This window comes from Ammospiza caudacuta, chromosome 4 (genome assembly GCF_027887145.1).
Source record: "Ammospiza caudacuta isolate bAmmCau1 chromosome 4, bAmmCau1.pri, whole genome shotgun sequence".
NCBI lineage: Eukaryota > Metazoa > Chordata > Aves > Passeriformes > Passerellidae > Ammospiza > Ammospiza caudacuta.
In genome coordinates, this window is record NC_080596.1 from 70,562,555 (window position 1) to 70,582,092 (window position 19,538).

At 44.8% G+C, this 19,538-nt stretch overlaps 1 protein-coding gene across 1 annotated transcript in view; it reads left to right on the top strand.

Annotated features, from left to right (window-relative positions):
• The first annotated feature begins 1,216 nt into the window (after positions 1–1,216).
• The window catches only part of ATRN (attractin), a 148,762-nt gene continuing 130,440 nt past the window's right edge, over positions 1,217–19,538 (top strand). The window contains exon 1 of the mRNA XM_058803585.1: positions 1,217–1,533. Coding sequence (XP_058659568.1) covers positions 1,229–1,533 — 305 coding nt within the window. The 5' untranslated portion in view covers positions 1,217–1,228. The remainder of the gene's footprint in view (positions 1,534–19,538) is intronic.

Here is a 19,538-nt window from a genome sequence, read left to right on the forward strand (position 1 = left end):
AATTTCTTTCCATTTAGCTTCCTCGGTGGATCAGAGCCCCATTCAGCCTTGAACAGTTCCTTTTCCCTCCCCTTTGCCTCGAGGTCGCCCTGTGCCTCAGGCCCACGCTCACAGTGGGTGGGGGGGGCATTCCTGACTTACTAGGGGGACACAACCCCTCCTCTGACAGGACCTTTTTGGGCTCACCTGGGTTACGGTGACACCCTGGGATGCTGGGATGTGTCCATCGTCCATGTGGAGTCCAGTTTGGGCTGCTCCATCCCAGGGCAGTGCCCGTGCCCTGTGTTGCACTGCAGGGGCACCTCCAGTGCAGGGCAGCCCCAAGCCCCCAGTTCAGCATGGATACCGAGGGGCTGGAACACGCCCAGGGAAAGGAAGAGTTGAGGAAGGCTCTGGAGCACCAACAGCGGCTGAGGGGGCTCAGCCTGGAGCAAAGGAGGCCCGGGGGGGGCCCTTGTGGCTCTGCACAGCTCCTGCCAGGAGGGCACAGCCGGGGGGTCGGGCTCTGCTCCAGGGAACAGGGACAGGAGCAGAGGGAACAGCCTCAGGCTGGGCCAGGGCAGGCTCAGCTTGGACACCAGCAGGAATTCCTTCCCGGAAAGGGTGCTCAGGCCTTGGCAGGGGCTGCCCGGGGAGGTGGTGGAGCCTCCATGGTCCCTGGAGGTGCCCCAGGAAGGCCTGGATGCGGCACTCGGTGCTCTGGGCTGTTGGACAAGGTGGGGTGTCACAGGTTGGACTGGGTGATCCTGGAGGGCTTCTCCTACCCCAAAAATTCTGATTCTGTTACTCCTCTTGCTCCTTTCACTGGGGCAGTGCTGGTGTTGTATCTGTGCCAGCTGCTGCTTTCTCACCTGTAATATTTAACTAATGGGGAGCAGTAAAGGGGCTTTAATTTTACAGCTCAGTTTTAAATCGACTAATTTCCTGGGAAATGCCATTTCATGGTTTGGGAATTGCCATGTGCTTTAAACTCTGCTTGTTAACCTTGCTGAGATGAGAAACTCACCCCTAAGTGAAGAGCTCTGCAGCTGTAGCAGCTAACCAAGAACTGCTTCCACTCTTTCGACACTAGAGACTGATCTGTGACATGGACGCTGTGACTGCGAGTCCCTGACCCGCCCCCTCCCCGCCGCCATGGCCGCGCAGTGACGTCACTGGCCCCGCCCTCCCGGTTCCCCCCCCACTCGCGGCCACCGTAGCGGGATCGGCGGAGGCCCCGCGGCGGCCGATGGTCCGCGTTGTGCCGCCGCCCCCCGCCCGCCCCGCTCCGACCCGGCAGCGGCCGCAGATGGCGCGGCGGGGACCGGGCAGGCGGGGCGGGAGGTCACCGGCGCCGCCGCCGCCGCCGCTGCTGGCGCTGCTGCTGCTGTTGGTGCTGGGCCCCGCCGCCGCCGCCGGCGAGGAGGTGGCAGTCTCCAAGGAATGCGACAAGCCGTGCGCCAACGGCGGGCGGTGCCAGCCGGGCACCGGGCAGTGCGAGTGCCAGCCTGGCTGGGTGGGCGACCAGTGCCAGCACTGCGGGGGACGCTTCAGGTGAGCCTCCGCGGGGCGGGGGGCGGGGACGCGAGGGGTCCGTGTGGACGGGGCGTCGGGGCTGGTTTGGGGTTGGTTCGGGGCTGGTTCACGAGTGAGGGGTTAGCTTTGGGGTACGGAAAGGAAAGTCTGGCTCAAGTGAGGGGCTGGTTTGGGTGGGGAGTTCGTTTGAACCGTGGGAAGCGGGCTGGTTTGGGGTGCCGAGGGGAGAGTCTGGCAGCCCCATCAGGGATGGGGGGCAGGGACAGGGCAAGGGAGAAAGGAGAAGACACAGCAGTGGCTCGGGGGCCCTAAGGGGCACTTGAGGGCAATAGGGAGGTGGGTACGAGGAGCAGGTTTGGGCACTCAGACCTGCTGAGGAGGGTCCAGGGGTGAGTGAGGGCAGCAGGGAAAGGGCCGGGTGACAGTAAAGGTGAGGGGCGGGACCAGGTGAGGTGAAAGGTGAGCGGTAGATGGAAGTGACACTAAGGGTGAGTGGCAGGTCAAGGGAATGGTGAGGGACACTCAGGTGATGATAAAGGTGAGCGGCAGGTGCAGGTGACAGTAAGGATGCAGGTGTTAGGGCAGGATAGGAGCATCTTGAGAGGACCATAGGGGCTGGGTCTCTGGGCAGTGAGAGTGAGAGCATGGGCCTGGTTGAGGGGGATGTGGGTGTAAAGGGATGGGCAGGAGTCATGAAGGGGGACAGAAGGGATTTGGATGCAGAGGGAGAGGTGGGTGTGCAGAAAGAGGCTTGAGGGGTGACAGCAGCATGGATGTGATGGGGTGACAGTGTGGAAGGCTTGGTCTGACTGTCCCCAGAGGAGGCGAGTGGTTGGGCTTCCTGGGGGCGCTCTCAGAGCAATGGGACGTGGATGTTTAGTGCCCCAGTTGGGGAGTACAGGATGTTTGTTATGCAGAGAGGCGCCTCTAAGGGGGCTGAATTTTTGGTGTTGGTTGGCTGGGGTTACACAGGCATTACCGGTATCAGTTGTGATTCTAAGGGGCTGTGTATGAGCAGGGATGTGGTTGTAGGGCACTGGATCAGTGGGGATCTGGGTTTGGTGGATTTCAGGGCCAGGAAAATGTTTGGTTTAAGTTTTAGTAGGTCCAGACAGAAAGTAAGGCTGGAGGGGAGTGGGTATGGGGATATTCTTTTGGTGGCAAGGTTAGGTTTGGGAATTTAGAAATGGAAGTGTAAGGATGGTGGGTGAATGGGGGTGGCTTTGTGTGTGGATGTGGAGCTGATGGAAGCAGTGAGGAGCAGGTGGACACAGGAGGTCAGTGTGGGTGTGGGGCCAGTTCCTGGGCGGGGAGAAGGACTAATGTGTGCATGGGACTAGATCACGCTTAGAACAGGTTGGAGGAGAAGGGCGGGCAAGTGGGCGTTAGAGCGGTGTGGAGACTCTAGAGGTGTTTCGAGGGGGGTTAAGGAAGCTCCTCTTGGCAGATCAGCAGGTGCTGGTTTTGGTTAAAGGTTATTTCAGGAGAAGTAGGTGCAGGGGAGCGAAGCAGTATCCTTATGGGAGTAGCTGGCATTTGGGAGGCTCGTCATCTGGAGATGTAATGCTGCTGGCTTTTGGGGAGGGACAGTGGGAATAGCAGCCTGGTGGGAGAAATCTCCTGGGCTTGTGGGGAGACCAGAATGGGCAGTGGGAGGGGATTGAACAGGACAGAGGGTATTGGCTTCAGAGTTTTTTTTTTTTTTTTTGGTTTTCTTTTTTTTTTGGGGTTTTTTTTTTTTTTGATTTTTTTTTTTTTTTGAGGAAAAAAGGACTAAAGGAGGGCTCTGGGCTGGGGGATGGAATTCCCTGGCTCTGCACTGGTCCAGGCCAAGTGCAAACAACTGTGTGTGGGAATGAGGGGTGTCTGCACAGGACAGTGATTTTTGGGCTGTATGCTGATGGAAGGTGTGTTTCTGCAGTGCTGGGGCCAGTTCTTTTAGTGTTGAGTTACTCGGTTGGGTTGTGTGACTGAAGTGTATCCCACTGGATGAGAAAATGGAAATCTTCATGGGAATAGGCTGAGGATGCTCCCTGGCATTATGGCAAGGATTTCTGTAAGATGGTTACCTGCCTTGGATTCATCTGTGGCAGAGGGAGAGCCAGTGTGTGTCTGCATGCATTAGGTGAATTCCCTGGCAGGGCTGATTCCTGGAAAAGAAGGAAATGAGAAAAGGATGATTATCCTAGGCAGTGACTGCTTTCTTGGGGAGCTGATGAAAGTACCAAGCACCCTTTGATGATGTTCCTTATTGATTTGGGAGGAGGGTAACTGTTTATACAACCTGAACTCATGGAAGAAAAATACTTTATTTTTTTATTCATATTTATTGACTGTCTGTAGATGTGTGTGTATTGCAAACAGTTTGAAAGGAGTTTTGTATAGAAACAATTCCAGGCTAGGCAAGCCCTGGAAGTCCAGACCTGCCTTTTTAATGTCTTTTTGCTGCTGTCATGAAAAGCATTTTCTTTTAGCTGGGAGAGTGCTTTAAGGAATAGCCTCATACCTGTTACTCTCTTGGAGTAACTTAGGATATTTGTGGTTTTTAGGGGACTGGATTTGAGAGACTTCTTTTCCAAATAGTAATGCCAAGTAAAAAAAAGAATTGATATATATTCACTGCTAATAGAATCTCAATTTTTTTCCTCTTACCTGCTTTGATATAACTTCTTTTTTCTTTCTCGCATATAATTCTAGTCTAAAATGTTGCCTGAAAACATAATACATGTTTTTCTCTGTAGATGATTTGTCTGTTTATTAGTTTATTAAGGAGTTGGAATTTCTAGTAATGTTTTTAAACTTGGAGCTCTGAGAAATGCAAGCAATGGTCATAGTTTTGCAGTCTTGTGTCTTCTTTCACATGCCTTGAGTTTGCTCTGTCTCCTGTCAGAATTGGCTCTGCAGGAGGTTTTTGTTTGGTTCATGGTTGTCAAGAGTTTGGCTTTAAAGGACTTAATGTGTTATTAAATGCTGTAGGTACAAATGGGAAGTAGAAGAGCAGGTGAAAATTATTTTCTAAGTGCAGTGTATTCTATGTGCTTATCTGCTGGACTGAGAGATGTAATTAAATTTGGCATGTTAATCATCTGTCTAATCTAGATGTATATGATGACTGTATTTGTGGCATTGAGTGTTTTCATTTACACTGTAAAGTTACACCTCATGCTTCACTAACCCACTAATATCTCACATCTTGTGTTCACAGTGAAGGATGAACATTGTAGCATCGAGTTGCAGTCTTCTAATATTCCATTCCCCTTTTTCCTTGGGAAATCTTTTTTTTAAACTGCAGTTAGGTGTATGAGTAACACACCCCAGATCAGTGATGCTTTTTAGAGGTGGAAGGCTGATTTAGGAAGGACTTCATGTGACTTTTTTCTAAGATGTGGAACCAGCCACTTTAGTTGTTCAAAGATAAACATCTTGGTGTTAACAGAAGCTGAAACAGAAAACACGGAATGTGCCTGATGTGCTTGTGTCTTCTGTTTGAGCATAAACCTCCAGAGGGCTCTGGGCTGGCTGGAGGCTGCTGTGCCTTCGAGCTGCCATGATATGGGCAGGAGAGGAGCTGCTGCTGGGAGGGATGAGAAATTCCCTAGTCACAGAGCTGCAGCAGCATCCTGAGATGGCATTTGGAGCAGTGGGAGCTTGGGAGCTCCAAACTTGAGAGTGAAATTGGCAGCATTGATTATTGTACAATCAAAAAGATGCTGCCCACTTTGTTAACAGACTCTTCAAAGCGCTGTCTGCAGCTCAGTGACACAACCTCTCATCCTGCCTAAACTGAGTTGTCAGCCAGCTGCCTAATTAGCAGATGGAATTAAAGGTGGAAAGGCCCTCTAAGATCATCCAGCCCAGCTGCCCCCAGCCCTGCCAAGACCACCAGTAACCATACCCACGTGTTTTTGAACACTTCCAGCGATAGGAACTTTCCTGGGCAGTCTGTCCCGGTGCCTGACCAACCTTTCCATGAAGACTTTCCCCAGTATCCAGTCTAACCCCTGCACCAAAAGTGCAACTTGAGGCCATTTCCTCTTGGTCCTGTCTCTTGTTCCCTGGGAGCAGAGCCTGACTCCCCCTGGCTGCACCCTTCTGTCTGGGAGTTTTGGGGAGTGAATGAGAATGGGCTCTTCTCATTCTGGCCACGAGTTTTTCCAGGCTGAGCCCTCCCAGTTCCCCCAGCCCCTCCTCACCAGACGAGGCAAGTAAAGCACAGAGCAAGAAATGACCTCTGGTTCACTTCCATTTATTGTCCTGAGATTGTAAAGGGTTGGATTAACAAATTCAGGATAATGATTGACTTATTGAGCAGTTAGTGTATGTGGTTTGTGTGTGTAGGCTCACTGATGGGCAGTTTGATGGTAGCTGAAAATAATATTTTGACTATATAATGAAATACCAAATTATTCCAGGAATATGGATTTTGTGTGTAAAGGCACTAGTGCTCCTTTCATGGTAATACTCTTTTTGTGGTGGGAGATGGCAAATACTAAGCAGGACTTAACCATGCAACCTGACAGTTGGGGAGTAAAAAACAGATTAGACTGTATCCTTTAAACTCTCTTTTTAGTAATATAATGGGAGCAGTTACATGTTGCTGATTAAATGTTATGAAGGACTTGGTGGTAGTAGAGTGTGCTTGGCCAAAGAGTATTACAGTGAAGAGGAATTTTATCTCTAGGTTTGTGTAAATCACTACCTGAGGGAGTTGTGAGCTGGAAAAGAACTATCACAATTCTCTTTGTTAAATAAATAGGAACTTCTGGTCAAAAGCTTAAATACAAGCTGTTGTCTTTAAGAAGCTACCTGAGGCATTTGTAGATTTAGGAAGGTCAGGAAGATGCTTAATAGATCCGAGGATGTTGGCAATTTGAATCAAATCAGTTTAAGTGCTCAAATTAGATCTGGGGCCTGCATTTGTGTCTGATCCCCATTCTGTTCCTCCCTTTTCATTAGGGTATTATTTTGCTTTAAAATGATTTTCTCTTCCATGCTGCTTAATGAAAGACTTGCTCAAACACTGCACTGGTAAAAAAGAAGAAGCTATTTGAGTAGGAAATACTTAAACATCATCAATTTTAATGAACGCACTGAGAAAAAAAGAACAATTATATGGTTTTTTTTAGTTCTTGGAGGTATGTGTGGATATCCTTATGAATGCATATCTATATTTCTGTCTATCCATACATGTATATAATATATAAATATTATCTATTTTGTGGCTTGGAGCAACCTGGTCCAGTGGAAGGTGAAGGAGGTCTTCGAGGTCCTTTTCCACCCAGACCATTCCGTAATTCTGTTTAAATGATCTGTTCTTTGGGAAACTCATGGGTAATATTTAATCTGAATTCTCTGTTATTGCTCCTCTCACTGTTTTATTGGACAATCTGAAATTTTACTAGGGCTGTTCTAAGAACTGAACTTCACCTGTGAAATAATTCAGTATTTTTGAAATATCTGAATTGTTCTGCAGTTTGTGCCGTGCACTAAACGAGCAGCATAAATATTTGACTTGCGGGAGGTTTTGTTAATGTTTGCAATAAGCTCACTGCCTGTTTCCAGTCTGCTTTGTAGTAAGGAGGCAGTAGTGGAAAATTCAGAGCAGTCAGACAAAACAGCTCGTGCTGGATCCTCCCCATCATCTCTGCCTCACAAACATCCAGTGCCTTGCCTGTTGGAGCTTTAGTGGCTGGAATTACTGAGCACTCTGTGTGTGAGAGAGAGAAGTCCTGTCCTGTTCCTGTCTTCCTGCTGAGCACGTCTGAGCATGAGAGCTCCTGGAACAGAGCAGGTGAAGGATAACATTCCTGTGCCTGCCAAATCCAGAAACATATCGCTGACTTGGACTTAGAATGCCTCCTTCTCTGCAGCAGTCACCGTTTTTGTCATTTCTCTGTTCCTGTCAGGATCAGGGAATACCTGCCTGAGTCCCTTAGCACTTGGCTGACACTGCTCTAGATTTTCCCAGTATTTCAGTCTCAGCTGTTCCTTTCGTTTTGGATGCAAAATAATCACAGAATGGTTTGGGCTGGAAGGAACCTTAAAGCTCTTCTCATTCTAACCCTCTGCCATGGGCCAGGGACACCTTCTGCTAGACCAGGTTGCTCCAAGCCCTGTCCAGCCTGATCTTGAGCGCTTCCAGGAGTGGGGCAGCCTCAGCTTCCCTTGGAAATTAATAAAATGAGCTCAGGTCCAGTCAGGTGTTTGTTACCATCTTCATCAATTTATATTTAACATAAATAACTTATATTGAAATACCAAAAAATGGCTGAAATTGGCACTGTTTTCACAGAAAATAGTTGTTTTCTTCAATTAAAAAAAAAAATCTAGGACCAGTGATCCTTTTGTCCCATGTCCTGATAAATTTAAATAATATTTTAAATGTGTGTGATGGATTTGATTTTCCTGGCTTGTTCCTCTGAAGCTTTTGTGAGCAATCAAATTTCAAACTCTGAGCTTCCTGCACCTAACATATTTATGAAATCCATGCTGAAAATCCTATATTTAGGTAATGCTGCTGCTCACCAAGCTGTTGTCTTACTGTATTAATTTAGGATACCCTTGGGTCCTCTTTTCTTGAATGGTTTCCTTGACGAATTTTTTTCTGATTTGAAGTTCTAGGCAGAGCACTTAGAATTACCTTCTTGACCAGATAGAGCTTTGCTTCTTTTTTCCTGCACTCAAAATACTCCCTGTAAGTAGGAGCTTTTAAATCACATCTTGTAAAGCATAGTGAAAAAACAGAGTAAAAAAGGCTGAAGCAAAGTAGTTTTGGGGGAGGAGGGAGCTGCTCCGAACTGGAATTCACCGTAAGAGGGACCACAGCAGTTTGTGCCAGTGCTTTGTTCTTGAACAGCCACACGCTCACATCTGCCCATTAAACCACTGCAGCAGCTTGGAAGCTGGGCTGGAATATTTGGTGATCAATTTTACAGCAGTGAACAGAGATGATAATTTGCTTTTGTGCACAGTTTTGAATGAAATACTCATTTAGTCACTGCAACACTGGAGCAGTAAGGATGTTTGCTTTTTGTTTCCTCCTTTTGTTCCCTTGCTTTGTTCATGGCTGATCCTCACAGAAGTTCCTTTAGATCTACTTGAGATTGTCACTTTTCCTCCTTTTGCTTAAAGTAAATATTTATTTGATGGAGAGGCAGGTTGCTTGCAGGGTTTTGGTGGATGTGTACTGCATACAGATGATTCCAGGCATGGTTTGGGCTTGAATGGGAAATGCTTGGGATATTCAGAATCTAAGGGCTCTGTCCTTACTGCAGAGTTGTGACATCATTAGGGTTGTTAAGAGCCCTTAATTGCACACAGAACAAGCTTTATGTAGCAATCTGATAACCTAAATTTGGGACATTGGCATAGTGGGGGATTTGGAGAATAATTGAAAGAAAATGGATTCTGTTTTGGGCTGATAATAAGTGTCTTAGTGCATCTTGCATGATGAAGAAGAATTTAAATGTTTTACTGATGAATTGAGCAATATTCCTGCTAAAGAGGGGCAGCCGATCAGAACAGATTGTGACAAGTACTTCTTGGATACCCCAGGATCTGGAAAATATTCATGGTCCTGGTTGTGGCTTCACTTGCTAAAACAAATTTCCTGCAGTATCACCAGATTCAGAATTTTCAGTTTCCTGAAAATGCAGCAATGGAATTAAGCTGGTTGAAGGGACACCATGCTGACAGAGGTGGTCTGGGCATTCCAGCCAAGGGTTTTCCCGTGTGTAAACTCCCTTTCATTCCCTGCTGTGCCTGCTGGGCTCACAGCTGCAGAGGTGAAAGCACTGTTGTACACAAACTTAGCTCGGGTGTGCTCGGTGCATGTTGCAAAAATTTAAATAGGAGGTTGTTGCTTTGTGTAGGTAACAGGGTGTTGCACATCATCTTTGAAAATTATCTGTAATGACCTTTACCATCAGACAGTGCTGCTCAGCTTGATGCAGGATGTACAAATACAGCTGTGAAAATCCCAGATTTTCTATTATTTCCCTTTGCCCTCTGTTTCCTGATTCTCAGAAACCTTTTTTTTCTTTGCTAGTTTCTATAAGCTGAAAGGAAAAAAAAAAAGAAGAAAATTGTGCTAGGAAAAGAGTCTTTGGAAGACTTTCTTATTAGTGTTTGTATTGCTTGAAAATTTAATATCTGTCTCCAAGGTGGTGCTTGTCTACTCAAAGGATAAGAAGCTTGGCACAGATGAATTAGCATTTTTTTTGTAAACTCCTTTTATAAACTCAAATACAGAACGTGAGAGGTATTTTTCCATTCAGAAAATTTAGGTTGGGTCTAATATTTTTTCATGGCAAAGGGAAGGAATGTCTTCAATTACTTTGTGATTAACAGCTATTTAGTTTTCAGTCATTGCAATGAAAAAAATTACTCCTGCAGTGGCTTAGCTGTGTATTGAGTGGCTTTAGTGTTTGTTTTGTCTGTTTTTGTTTTTTGTGGTTTTGTGGGGCTGGTTTTTGTTTTTGTTTGTCTGTTTTTTCCCTTCAGTTTCTTTGTGCTTGTGTCATTATCTCTTTCCTGCCACAGTTTAGTCGTTTTCCACATGTTCCAGATATTTTGAATGTAATTGCACTATCTAGCAAAAATGTATGAAGGTTTTTTGCAGCAAGGTGCAACATGTTTCCTACCAGAGTTGTGCACCTGTCTTTTTAATGATTAATTTACACAGTCAATCTCCCATTAATCCAGAGTGGAGAGTGTCACTTGAATTTTATAGTGATTTCAGAGCATAGATCTCTAGTGTCTGCTTGCTACATACCTTGATCTTGTGTGAGATCATCAGAGGTGATGCTGCAAAGATTTCCAGCCTTTGCAAGACCTGAGTTGCAGAATAGTGTGGAACTGAAGTGCTGACTGGGCTGGCAGTGCTGCAAGAAAAAAAAGCCCAAAAACCAGGGAAAACTCCAGCATTGTTTCCTAGTAAGGATTTTAGTGCTGCTAGAAAAAAGTATACTGCTGTATCCAAATTGTGAGCATGGATTGATGTTGCTGGAAGCAAAGTACTGAATTCCAAATAATATAGTGAGAAATAATTAGTTTTGTGGTCACTGGTGATTTTAATTTTAATTTTTTTCAAGGAGAGATCAGGAACAGGCAGAATTGTTGGGTGAGTTGCTTTTAGTTTTGTTGAAAAAGCTGAAGTATATTGTTGTTCAAGACACTCAGTTTGCATCTGCATTTATGTATAGTTGCTGCCTCCTTGTTTGACAGTGTGTCAGTGCACTTTAGTTAAGGGATTGATTTATTACACTGAAACACATAACAGGCAGCTCTATAAATTTGGGTCAGTCAGTGTCTTTCTCAGCAGCACAGGCTGCAGTGACTCTTTACAGTTACTGGTTTTCATTTTGGGAATAGTAATGGGTGTTTAAGTAAGCCCTTGTTCAACTTCTGGAGGATGAATCATTTTGAGGAGGTGTTGATGTGGTTCAAAGTCAAAACCAGGATCTGACTTCCCGCCTATGCACACTTTTTCTGAAACATCCATATTAATATTACTGGAATTTAAAATTTTCTTGTGGATACTCTGATAGTCTGTTAACTTGTTTTATCTGAATTTATGTGATGAGCCCAAAGAAAACTCTAGTGCTACGGAAAGCATGTTAAACCAGTGATTTGTGGATCACTTTCAGCTTTTCTCAGTACCTGAGCTGTTGAGAATTTCTGGGACAGCAGGTGAATGTCAGTACCAGCAGAATTGCCTTATGTGAATAGTACAATAACAATTTCTATGCAAGTTTGGAGTTTGAATGTGAGAGGATGGGGATTTGAATTTCTGGTGAAACAGGAATGTGTGGTCTGGCTGGAAAAGCTGAAATGACTTTATAGCCTCTAACTTTACTCTTCCCTTGAGAATAGAGTATCACAGACTTCAGGAGTCAATGCAGTTCATAATTTAATCCCCTTGGTTCAGTTTCCCTATCAAGTAATTAGGGCAAATTATATATATGGTCTAAAGATGTTCTGCTGATGACTCTATTTACATAGGAATTTGGAGGTTTGGAAGCATATTTTAATGACAGTTTGGATGGCAACTGGTATTCAGTTGTCTATTCTGAGAATAATACTGCCCTACAGAAGAAATGTGGTTAATGTTGCTATAAATATGCCTAAATCATCTTCACTGAGGCTGATGAAAAAGGATATTGTATGTTAAAAGTGATGGAGTTTAAATGTGATCTTAATTTCTCTGTTCAGCACTTATGGGAATTTGTCATGTGGTATGGAAAGACAAGAAATCACAATGTGGAAATTGTGTTATAGGATCAAAGCCGGTTGAGGCATCAGAGTGGCCTCTGTGCCTGAGTTTTGCTTGCTTGCAGTGCAAGATGTGTGTGCATTAGCTGGGATGTGGTGCTGGAGGAGACATCCTTTGCTATATTCCCACTGTCCAAATCCCACTGATTTCAGTATCCCAAGGCAGGGAGGACTGAAGCATGAGTGCATGAAGGTATGGTGACTCACACTGTGTAGTTTTAGACCTGGGCTCCTCAAGCAGTGCCCTGTGGTAAGACAGGTTCTACATGAGTTTCTGCAGTGCCCGTGAGGTTGGGTGGGCTGGAGCTTCTCCCAGGGAGCATGGAGAGAGTGCTTTCCCTTTTTCTTGTGGGTTGATGTAACTTCATCCGTCTGTTTTCCACTTTGCCAAGGGCAGAGGCACCTCCTGCTGTCCCAGGTTGTTCCAAGCCCCATCCAGCCTGGCCTTGGACACTTCCAGGGATGGGGCAGCCACAGCTGCTCTGGGCACCCTGTGCCAGGGCCTTACACCCACACAGGGAACCATTTCTCCCCAATATCCCATCTAACCCTGCCTGCAGTCAGTGGGACAGCATTCCCCCTTGTCCTGTGGTTTCATGTCCTTCTCCAAAGTCTCTCTCCAGCTCTCTTGGAGCTGTTTTAGGTAATGCAAGGTGCTGGAATTTCTTCCTGGAGCTTTCTCCAGGCTGAACAAATCCCAGCTCTCTCAGCCTGTGTCCATAGAGTTCCTTGCTTTTTACCTGTGGATTTGAAGAAGAAATTCTGTAGGAGACAACCATGTGTGTGTCTATTGATTTTTGTTTGCACTTGAATTTTTCATACATTTGGTATTGATTTAAAGCTATAAATTTGCAGAAGCCTGAGCCCTTCATGGTTAGGCTTTGTGGGGCTCTCTGGGCATCAAGGCTGTCTTGTGTTTCTGTAGTAAGTTCAATAAATAATAAATCAACTTCTGTCCTTCACTGAAGGAAATCTTTCTGTTCAGGTTTAGGGAGATTAACAGGATTCTATAGACACAACTGAAATTGATGTTTCCTTAGTGTCTTGTAACACACTGAAAATATGAAAGTAGGTGGATGAAGGCCACTACCATCAATGCTTAAGGAGGAGATAAACCTCTATGAATGATCTCTGTGGTAACTGTCATATCTGAAGAAGAAAAAGCACCCATTTGGAGGTCAGAAAGCATTGTGGAAAGTTTTTAAATTCTCCTAATTTAAATATGTGATAAGAGCAGTTAAAAGGTGCCATGCCTGATGGCCAAAGTGAGTGTTGGAAGCCCTTTTGCAGGCTGGGCTGTTGATCTGCTGAGGATTAATGTCAGGTCAGGACTGTGACTTGGCATGAGATGCTTTCCCTTTAATCTCCAATTAAATTAAAGAAGCACCAAATAGCTGTGATTTTAATGGGGTAAAATATATACACACACATATTTTTTCCTTTCTCATGACTGACTCACATTTGAGCAGAGGTTCTCCTCTAATGACTTCAAGTCCTTTTATAAGATTTTTTTATAAGTTGTACGTGTTCATTATGAAGTCCTTAAAAACAAACTCAGGAAAAGTTTGGCCCTGGTGAGCTGTGTGTTGCTGTAATTTCTCCAAGGAGTGAAATAGTAGAAATGGTAAGTTTTGAAATTTCCTTTTTGGGTTTTCTTTTGGCAGCTACTTCTGTACATAGTATGTGTAAAACATACATGTGGGTAAAGCTCTATGACTTCTGAGCTGTGGAGTCAAAGTAATTATTGTGCATGTCACTTATGTTCCTTAATATATGGTATTCTGTTTAAGTAGTGGAGCTAAGGAGAAAAGAGAACAGGTCAGCAGGGTAAAATAGTTGAACTAAGTAGTTTTGATATATGTAATATGAAGTATGTTATGGATCATCTCATCCTGATCTTGGTAGCCAATGTCCTACTGATTATACAGTAAAATATCTCAAAATATTGCTGGCGTTGAATACTGTTTGAGATATTCCTGGACACATAGGGTAAACTGAACCCAAACTTTTCAGGTGTATGATTTTGAAATTAAACCCTGCTTAGGATCTAAAAATGTAAATAAAATCTTATGAGGAACCCTATCCATAGACTGCACAGGACATGTTGTTCTAAATGGGCACTGAACTAAAGGTAGATGGGGCAATATGCCACCTGCACTCTTATTCCAGGGCATCTTCAGAAATACTACTGCAGGAGAGAAGGGGAGACTGAGCTCAGAGCTCCCTGTGAACTGCAATTCCTCCTGAGGGGCAGCTCTGGTCTCTGTTCTCTGTGACAGGACCCGAGGGAATGGCTGGAGCTGTGTTGGGGCAGGTTTAGGTGGAGATCAGGAGAGGCTCATCCCCCAGAGGGTGCTCAGGCAGTGCCCAGGCTCCCCAGGGAGTGGCCGTGGTGCCAGGGCTGCCAGAGCTCCAGGAGCGCTGGGGCAATGCGCTCAGGCTCAGGGTGGGGTTGTTGGGGTGTCCTGTGCAGAGCCAGGAGCTGGACTCAGTGATCCTTCTCAGTCCCTTCCAGCTCAGGATGTTGTGGTTCCATGTGGAAATAAAGCCAAACCCAGTACTGCAGTCCTCCCTGCTGTCCTTGCTTCCTGGTGATATCCGGAGCAAGCCAGCGGCAGCAACTGCAACAGGATTGAAAGTGGGGAAGCGAAATAGCTGTGCATCACTGGGTCTGGTTTGGGTTTTTTTTTTGGATTTAGTTTTTTTCCACAGCCATGGTTTGTGCCTTGAGATGTTTTCTGTGTTTTCACTGAAGTTTACGTTCAGAAGGGTTGTAGCACACTTCCCTCTCCAAGTGCACTAATACAAAATAGAATTACAGGACTGATTTATGAAGTGGATAACAGGTGTGATGCTGAATTGATTGGTACAAGGAGGTGCCTTGCAGCCCCTGCAGACAGGCTGGGTGTTATTAGACTGATACCATCAGAGTCTCAGCTGCCAATCTGAACACGCTTTTAGAGAGCTGTTTCCACACCCAGCTTTTGGAGAATGGCAAGTCCTTGCCCAAGCTGGCTCAGACTGCAGAGCCCATCCCGAGCCCTGGAGGTGGGAACATGGGACACGTGTTTACATCCTGTGTTACTTACATGCACCGAGGCAGTTTGTAGGACTCCTGTCATAACATTTGCGTTGTGTTGCCCCTAAAATAGCCCATGTTGTACTTTGTCCTGATTGTTTGTATACTGATGACATTCACTGGTTCAAATGAGATTTTCTGCCTTTTTCATTGCTACTCCTTTAATCTTAATGATTTGATTAGATTTTCAGAAGTTCATTGTATCCTCCAAATCATTACTTCACTTTTAAAGTTTTTTCTTCATCTAATTATAATTGAATTTTGCCCTTGAGCAGGTGTATGGATAATCTTTTAAGAGCAGTTTTAAAAGTAGGGTGAAGAAGGTGAAGAGCTAGTAATAGAAAGTAACATTAGTTGAGTCTTTGGTTTGTGCAGTAGTGATTTAAAAAAATGGAGGGAAAGATGAGCTGCTATCTTTAGGCCTACCAGTCTGATCTTGAGATCAAAATTTAAGAATGTGTGAAAGAATGGTGGTTAACAGACAGAAATTGCTAGGTAGATTTGCCATTTGTAAGTGATACTGTTTAAAATACAATATATACATGCGCTGGATGTGTTACAAGCATCATTTAGGATGAAGGCACCTGTAAGAGATAGATAGGTGCAATCAGGGCTTTGGAAGCCTCTTTGATTCAATGGCACCACGCAGAGCAGAACTGCACTGTATGACCTATGAAGAACTTTTCACCTGTGTGTGGTAGTCAGGAAATCTGGAGAGTTTTATCTTCCATTCTGCCATTTCTACTGAGATGGAATTAATCAGGCTCCTTCTCATATTACAGGTGTGGAAGGGGAGCAGTTGGTGAAGTGTTGAACAGGAGGATAAGGGTTAAAAGAGGGGCCAAGGGAGGGGATTCTGCCCTGCTCAGGTGAGACCTCACCTGCAGAGCTGCCTCCAGCTCTGGGCCCCCAGCATAGGAAGGACCTGGAGCTTTTGGAGTGAATCCACAGGAGGCACCAAGATGATCAGAGGGATGGAGCAGCTCTGTTGTGAGGAAAGGCTGAGAGAATTGCGATTGTTCAGTCTGGAGAAGACAAGGCTCTAGGCTGACCTAATTGTGGCCTTCAGGTAACTGGAAGGAGCTGACAAGAAAGATGTAAAGAGACTTTGGACACAAGGACTTTTGGAGAGACAGAACGGGGGGAAATGGCTTCAAACAGAGACAAATGTTGATTTAGATTAGAAATGAGGAAGAAGCTTTTTATGATGAGGGTGGTGAGGTGGCACAGGTTGCCTAGAGAAGCTGTGGCTGCCCCATCTCTGGAAGTGTCCAAGATCAGGTTGGATGGAGCTTGGAGCACCCTGGGCCAGTGGAAGGTGTCCCTGCCCATGGTGGGGGTTTGGAATTGCATGGGCTTTAAGGTCCCTTCCAACCCAAACCATTTCACGATTCTGTTGTGAGAGATAAAACGATGTTTTGCTTCAGCCATAGGAATGTATACTTTGTCACGTAGACAAAGATGTAGCTAGCACCTGTCTCAGCTGCCATGTTTATATTAATAAATAGTCTTGCTTCAATGACTTTGTTCTCTTTCACCTTTATTGGTGAGTGGGTGTTTCTCACAATTTGGGGAATTGTCTGGGAAACTTGACCTCTGATTCTGCAGAGCAGGACAACGGGAAGAGGGGAAGGCACACGCTGCTGATTCTAGCAGACCCTGACATGGACATGGAGTATCTTCTTCTGAAATGTTGTTTGGATTCCCTTATCTGGGAAGGGAGGAAAGGTTGCCAGTTCCTGGAACAAATGGCCTGTTGCTCAAAAATGATTTGCAGGCGATAATCCTCTCTTTTGCAGATCTTAGAAGAAAGGGGTTGTTGCCCCAAACATCAGCCCTGGACATTTACATACCTCAGGTAAAATTGGGAGATTGGATGTTGGTAAAATTTTGGAAACTTGACACTGACATGGGAAGGTCCCTTTCCAATACACTTGGTAATTGGGACAGCAGTGCACACTACAGAGGGAGGGTGGGCGCCTGCAATCTGAATTAAAGGACCAGTGGAGTCACCTCCCAGGGACTGGACTGTAATACAAAGAAGTAACCCTCTAAAATTAACCTTCAAAAGATAATCTGTCCCAGAAATAAATAATTGAAATTTTATTGCTGGGATTATAATTTTCGTCCTAGTAACCCCTGTTTTAGCTGACTGTTGCATTAAATGCCATAGAACCTGGAAAGTTGCTGGAAAAAATTAATGGGGCTTCACCCATCATCTCTGGCTCAGTATGGTATCCTGTTCTGATAAACCTACAAAATGTCAGGAAAGGATCCCTGGTGGAGCACAAACCTACTGGATTGTCCAAAATTTAGGAACATAGGCTCAAACATCAGAAAGCTTGCCTATGTGCCAGTACAGAAATGGAGCACACTGTGGGATTCTCAGTCCTTGGACAACCTATTTGGGAAAACCTAATGGAGGAAGATGGGCTTCTATTATGTGCCTTTGCTGGATTATTGCTTATGCCTTGTCTTATTCCCTGTTTTATCAGGTTAATTGCTAGTGTAGTAGAAGAAATGCAGGTGATCAGAATGCCAGTGAACCCAAACCCTGCAGCTGCTAGTCAAAGAGTAGGAGCCCAGAAGATCATGGTCCCAAGGAGGCGAGATCAGAACAGAGTGAAACCAGAAGACGACCTACATCTTATTTTACACAAGTAGAGTAAAGCTATGCACCTCAGCAGGAAACAAAGACCTAAAATTTTGGAATAAGCCTAGCTCAGCACAAACGGGAGTTTGCCAAATAACAGGTCTGGAGTGTAACTGTTATATGTGAATAGAAGCTTTTTGCAAACAGGGCCCAGCCCACACCGGCCAGACAGATAACCAAACCAAGGGCCTCAGCAAGAAGGTGATAAATAAAAAGGAGGTGGATTGTGGGGGGTAAAAGAATGTTTTGCTTCAGCCATAAGAATGTATAGTTAATGTCACGTAGGCAAAGATGTAGCTGGCACAAGGCTAGGGCTCGGGAGGGAGTGTGGCAGTGAGGAAAAGGGGAGTCAAGTGATGTTTGTTAAACCAGGTGAGGGTGGAGGAGCTGTTGGTTTGAGTGCAGTAGGAGCTGAAAGAATGGAATTCCTGAGTACCCAGGCAGTGGGAGAGGGGACAGGGGCACCCGCGGGGGGGAGAAGGGCATAAAGGTTTGTACATTTTAGGGGGAGGTGTGCCTCCTCAGTGAGATGCACCCGCCACAGGTACTGTGTTTATATTAATAAGTAGTTTTGCTTCAGTGACTTTGTTCTCTTTTAGCTTTATTGGTGAGTTTCTCACACTGTGAAAGAAAGGGAGAGGGTTGGAACTGGAACCTGATGTAGTATTTTCATTCATGGAAAAGTGAAGAGATGTGCACGTCTTATATCACTGATGATGCCACTGTGCAGCCTGGGTGCAGAGATCATACCATCATCTGGGCAGAGCAGGGGAAATGGAGTGACAGAACAGGGCTGAGGTGGCTTCCCACTCACGGGGATTTACAGAAGAAGCCTCTCAAGATGGAATTACATTAAAAAAAAAGACCCAGAAACAGTAATTGGTTCTTTGAATGGTTGTTACTTGTCACCATGATGCATTTGGGAAGACAAAGGAAAAAGGCAGAGAGGAGAAGGAGGAAAACTGATACTATGGTTCAAAGCCCTGGTAGGAATATCTTCTGGATAATACCATCACTCTCTGATCAGTTGGTTTCTTTATAATCATGTGTTTGTGAAGAGGATTTTTCTGGTTTTTGTTTTTAGGTGCTCTGGCAGTCATTTCTCTTTAAGTTTTTTATGTCTGTTGATCAGCAAATGCTCTTGGCCTGCAGCTGTTTCTTACCAGTCTAAGAACCGGGTGGTGTTCATTCCACAGTGCTTCATGGGTGCTACACTGAAATTACTGTTTCAATTACTAAAGGTAATTTTTAAATGGAACAAGTCCTCATGTTTAATCCAGAGATGTTGATGATTCACTCCAGCACCAGTCATTCCATGATTCTCTGCATCTCTCCCTCTACAGCCCAGTGACATCTACTCAGATTTGAAACTGGAAGTCAGTAATTGTAGAACATTTTGTCATGCCATCTTCCCTTTAAAAACCTATTAAGTTGTTTTAAAAATATTTTTTATTAATTTTGTTACATGTTGCTCTCCAGTTCATTGGGAGCAGGTAGATAATTTATTTCTTAACAGTCACCCTGTCAGCTTTTTCTCAAATGGAAAAAATACTTTTATATTAAAATTTAACTAGACATATAAAGGCTTGTCACACTCTTAATATAGAACAGCAGCCTCAAATGGAATAAATTAGAGCAAAACAATGTGTGTATGTTACCACTTCTCATGGAGAGCTGCTGACAGCAGAGCAGGCTGGGGGTGTCTCCCCCTCTGCTTTCTGTCTGGAGCTGAAGTTCACCCCAAACCCGCTGGTTGAGGAATCCTGACAACCATGACTCTTTGTGAGCCTCACAAGGCTTTGAAGGTGTTCTTCTATATATAAAATTAATTTCCAGGAAGTAGGTTTTTTTTCCTGTTCCTTACAATGTTGTAGTGTTTGTTTTTTGTTTGGTGTGTTTTGGTTTTTTTTTTTTTTTTTTTTTGAAGCACAAGGTTTTATGTTTCCAGCTTTCTGCTGTAAATTCTGTTCTCCCAGCTTAGTTGCCTTGTGTGATGTGTAGTCACTGTTCATGTGATGA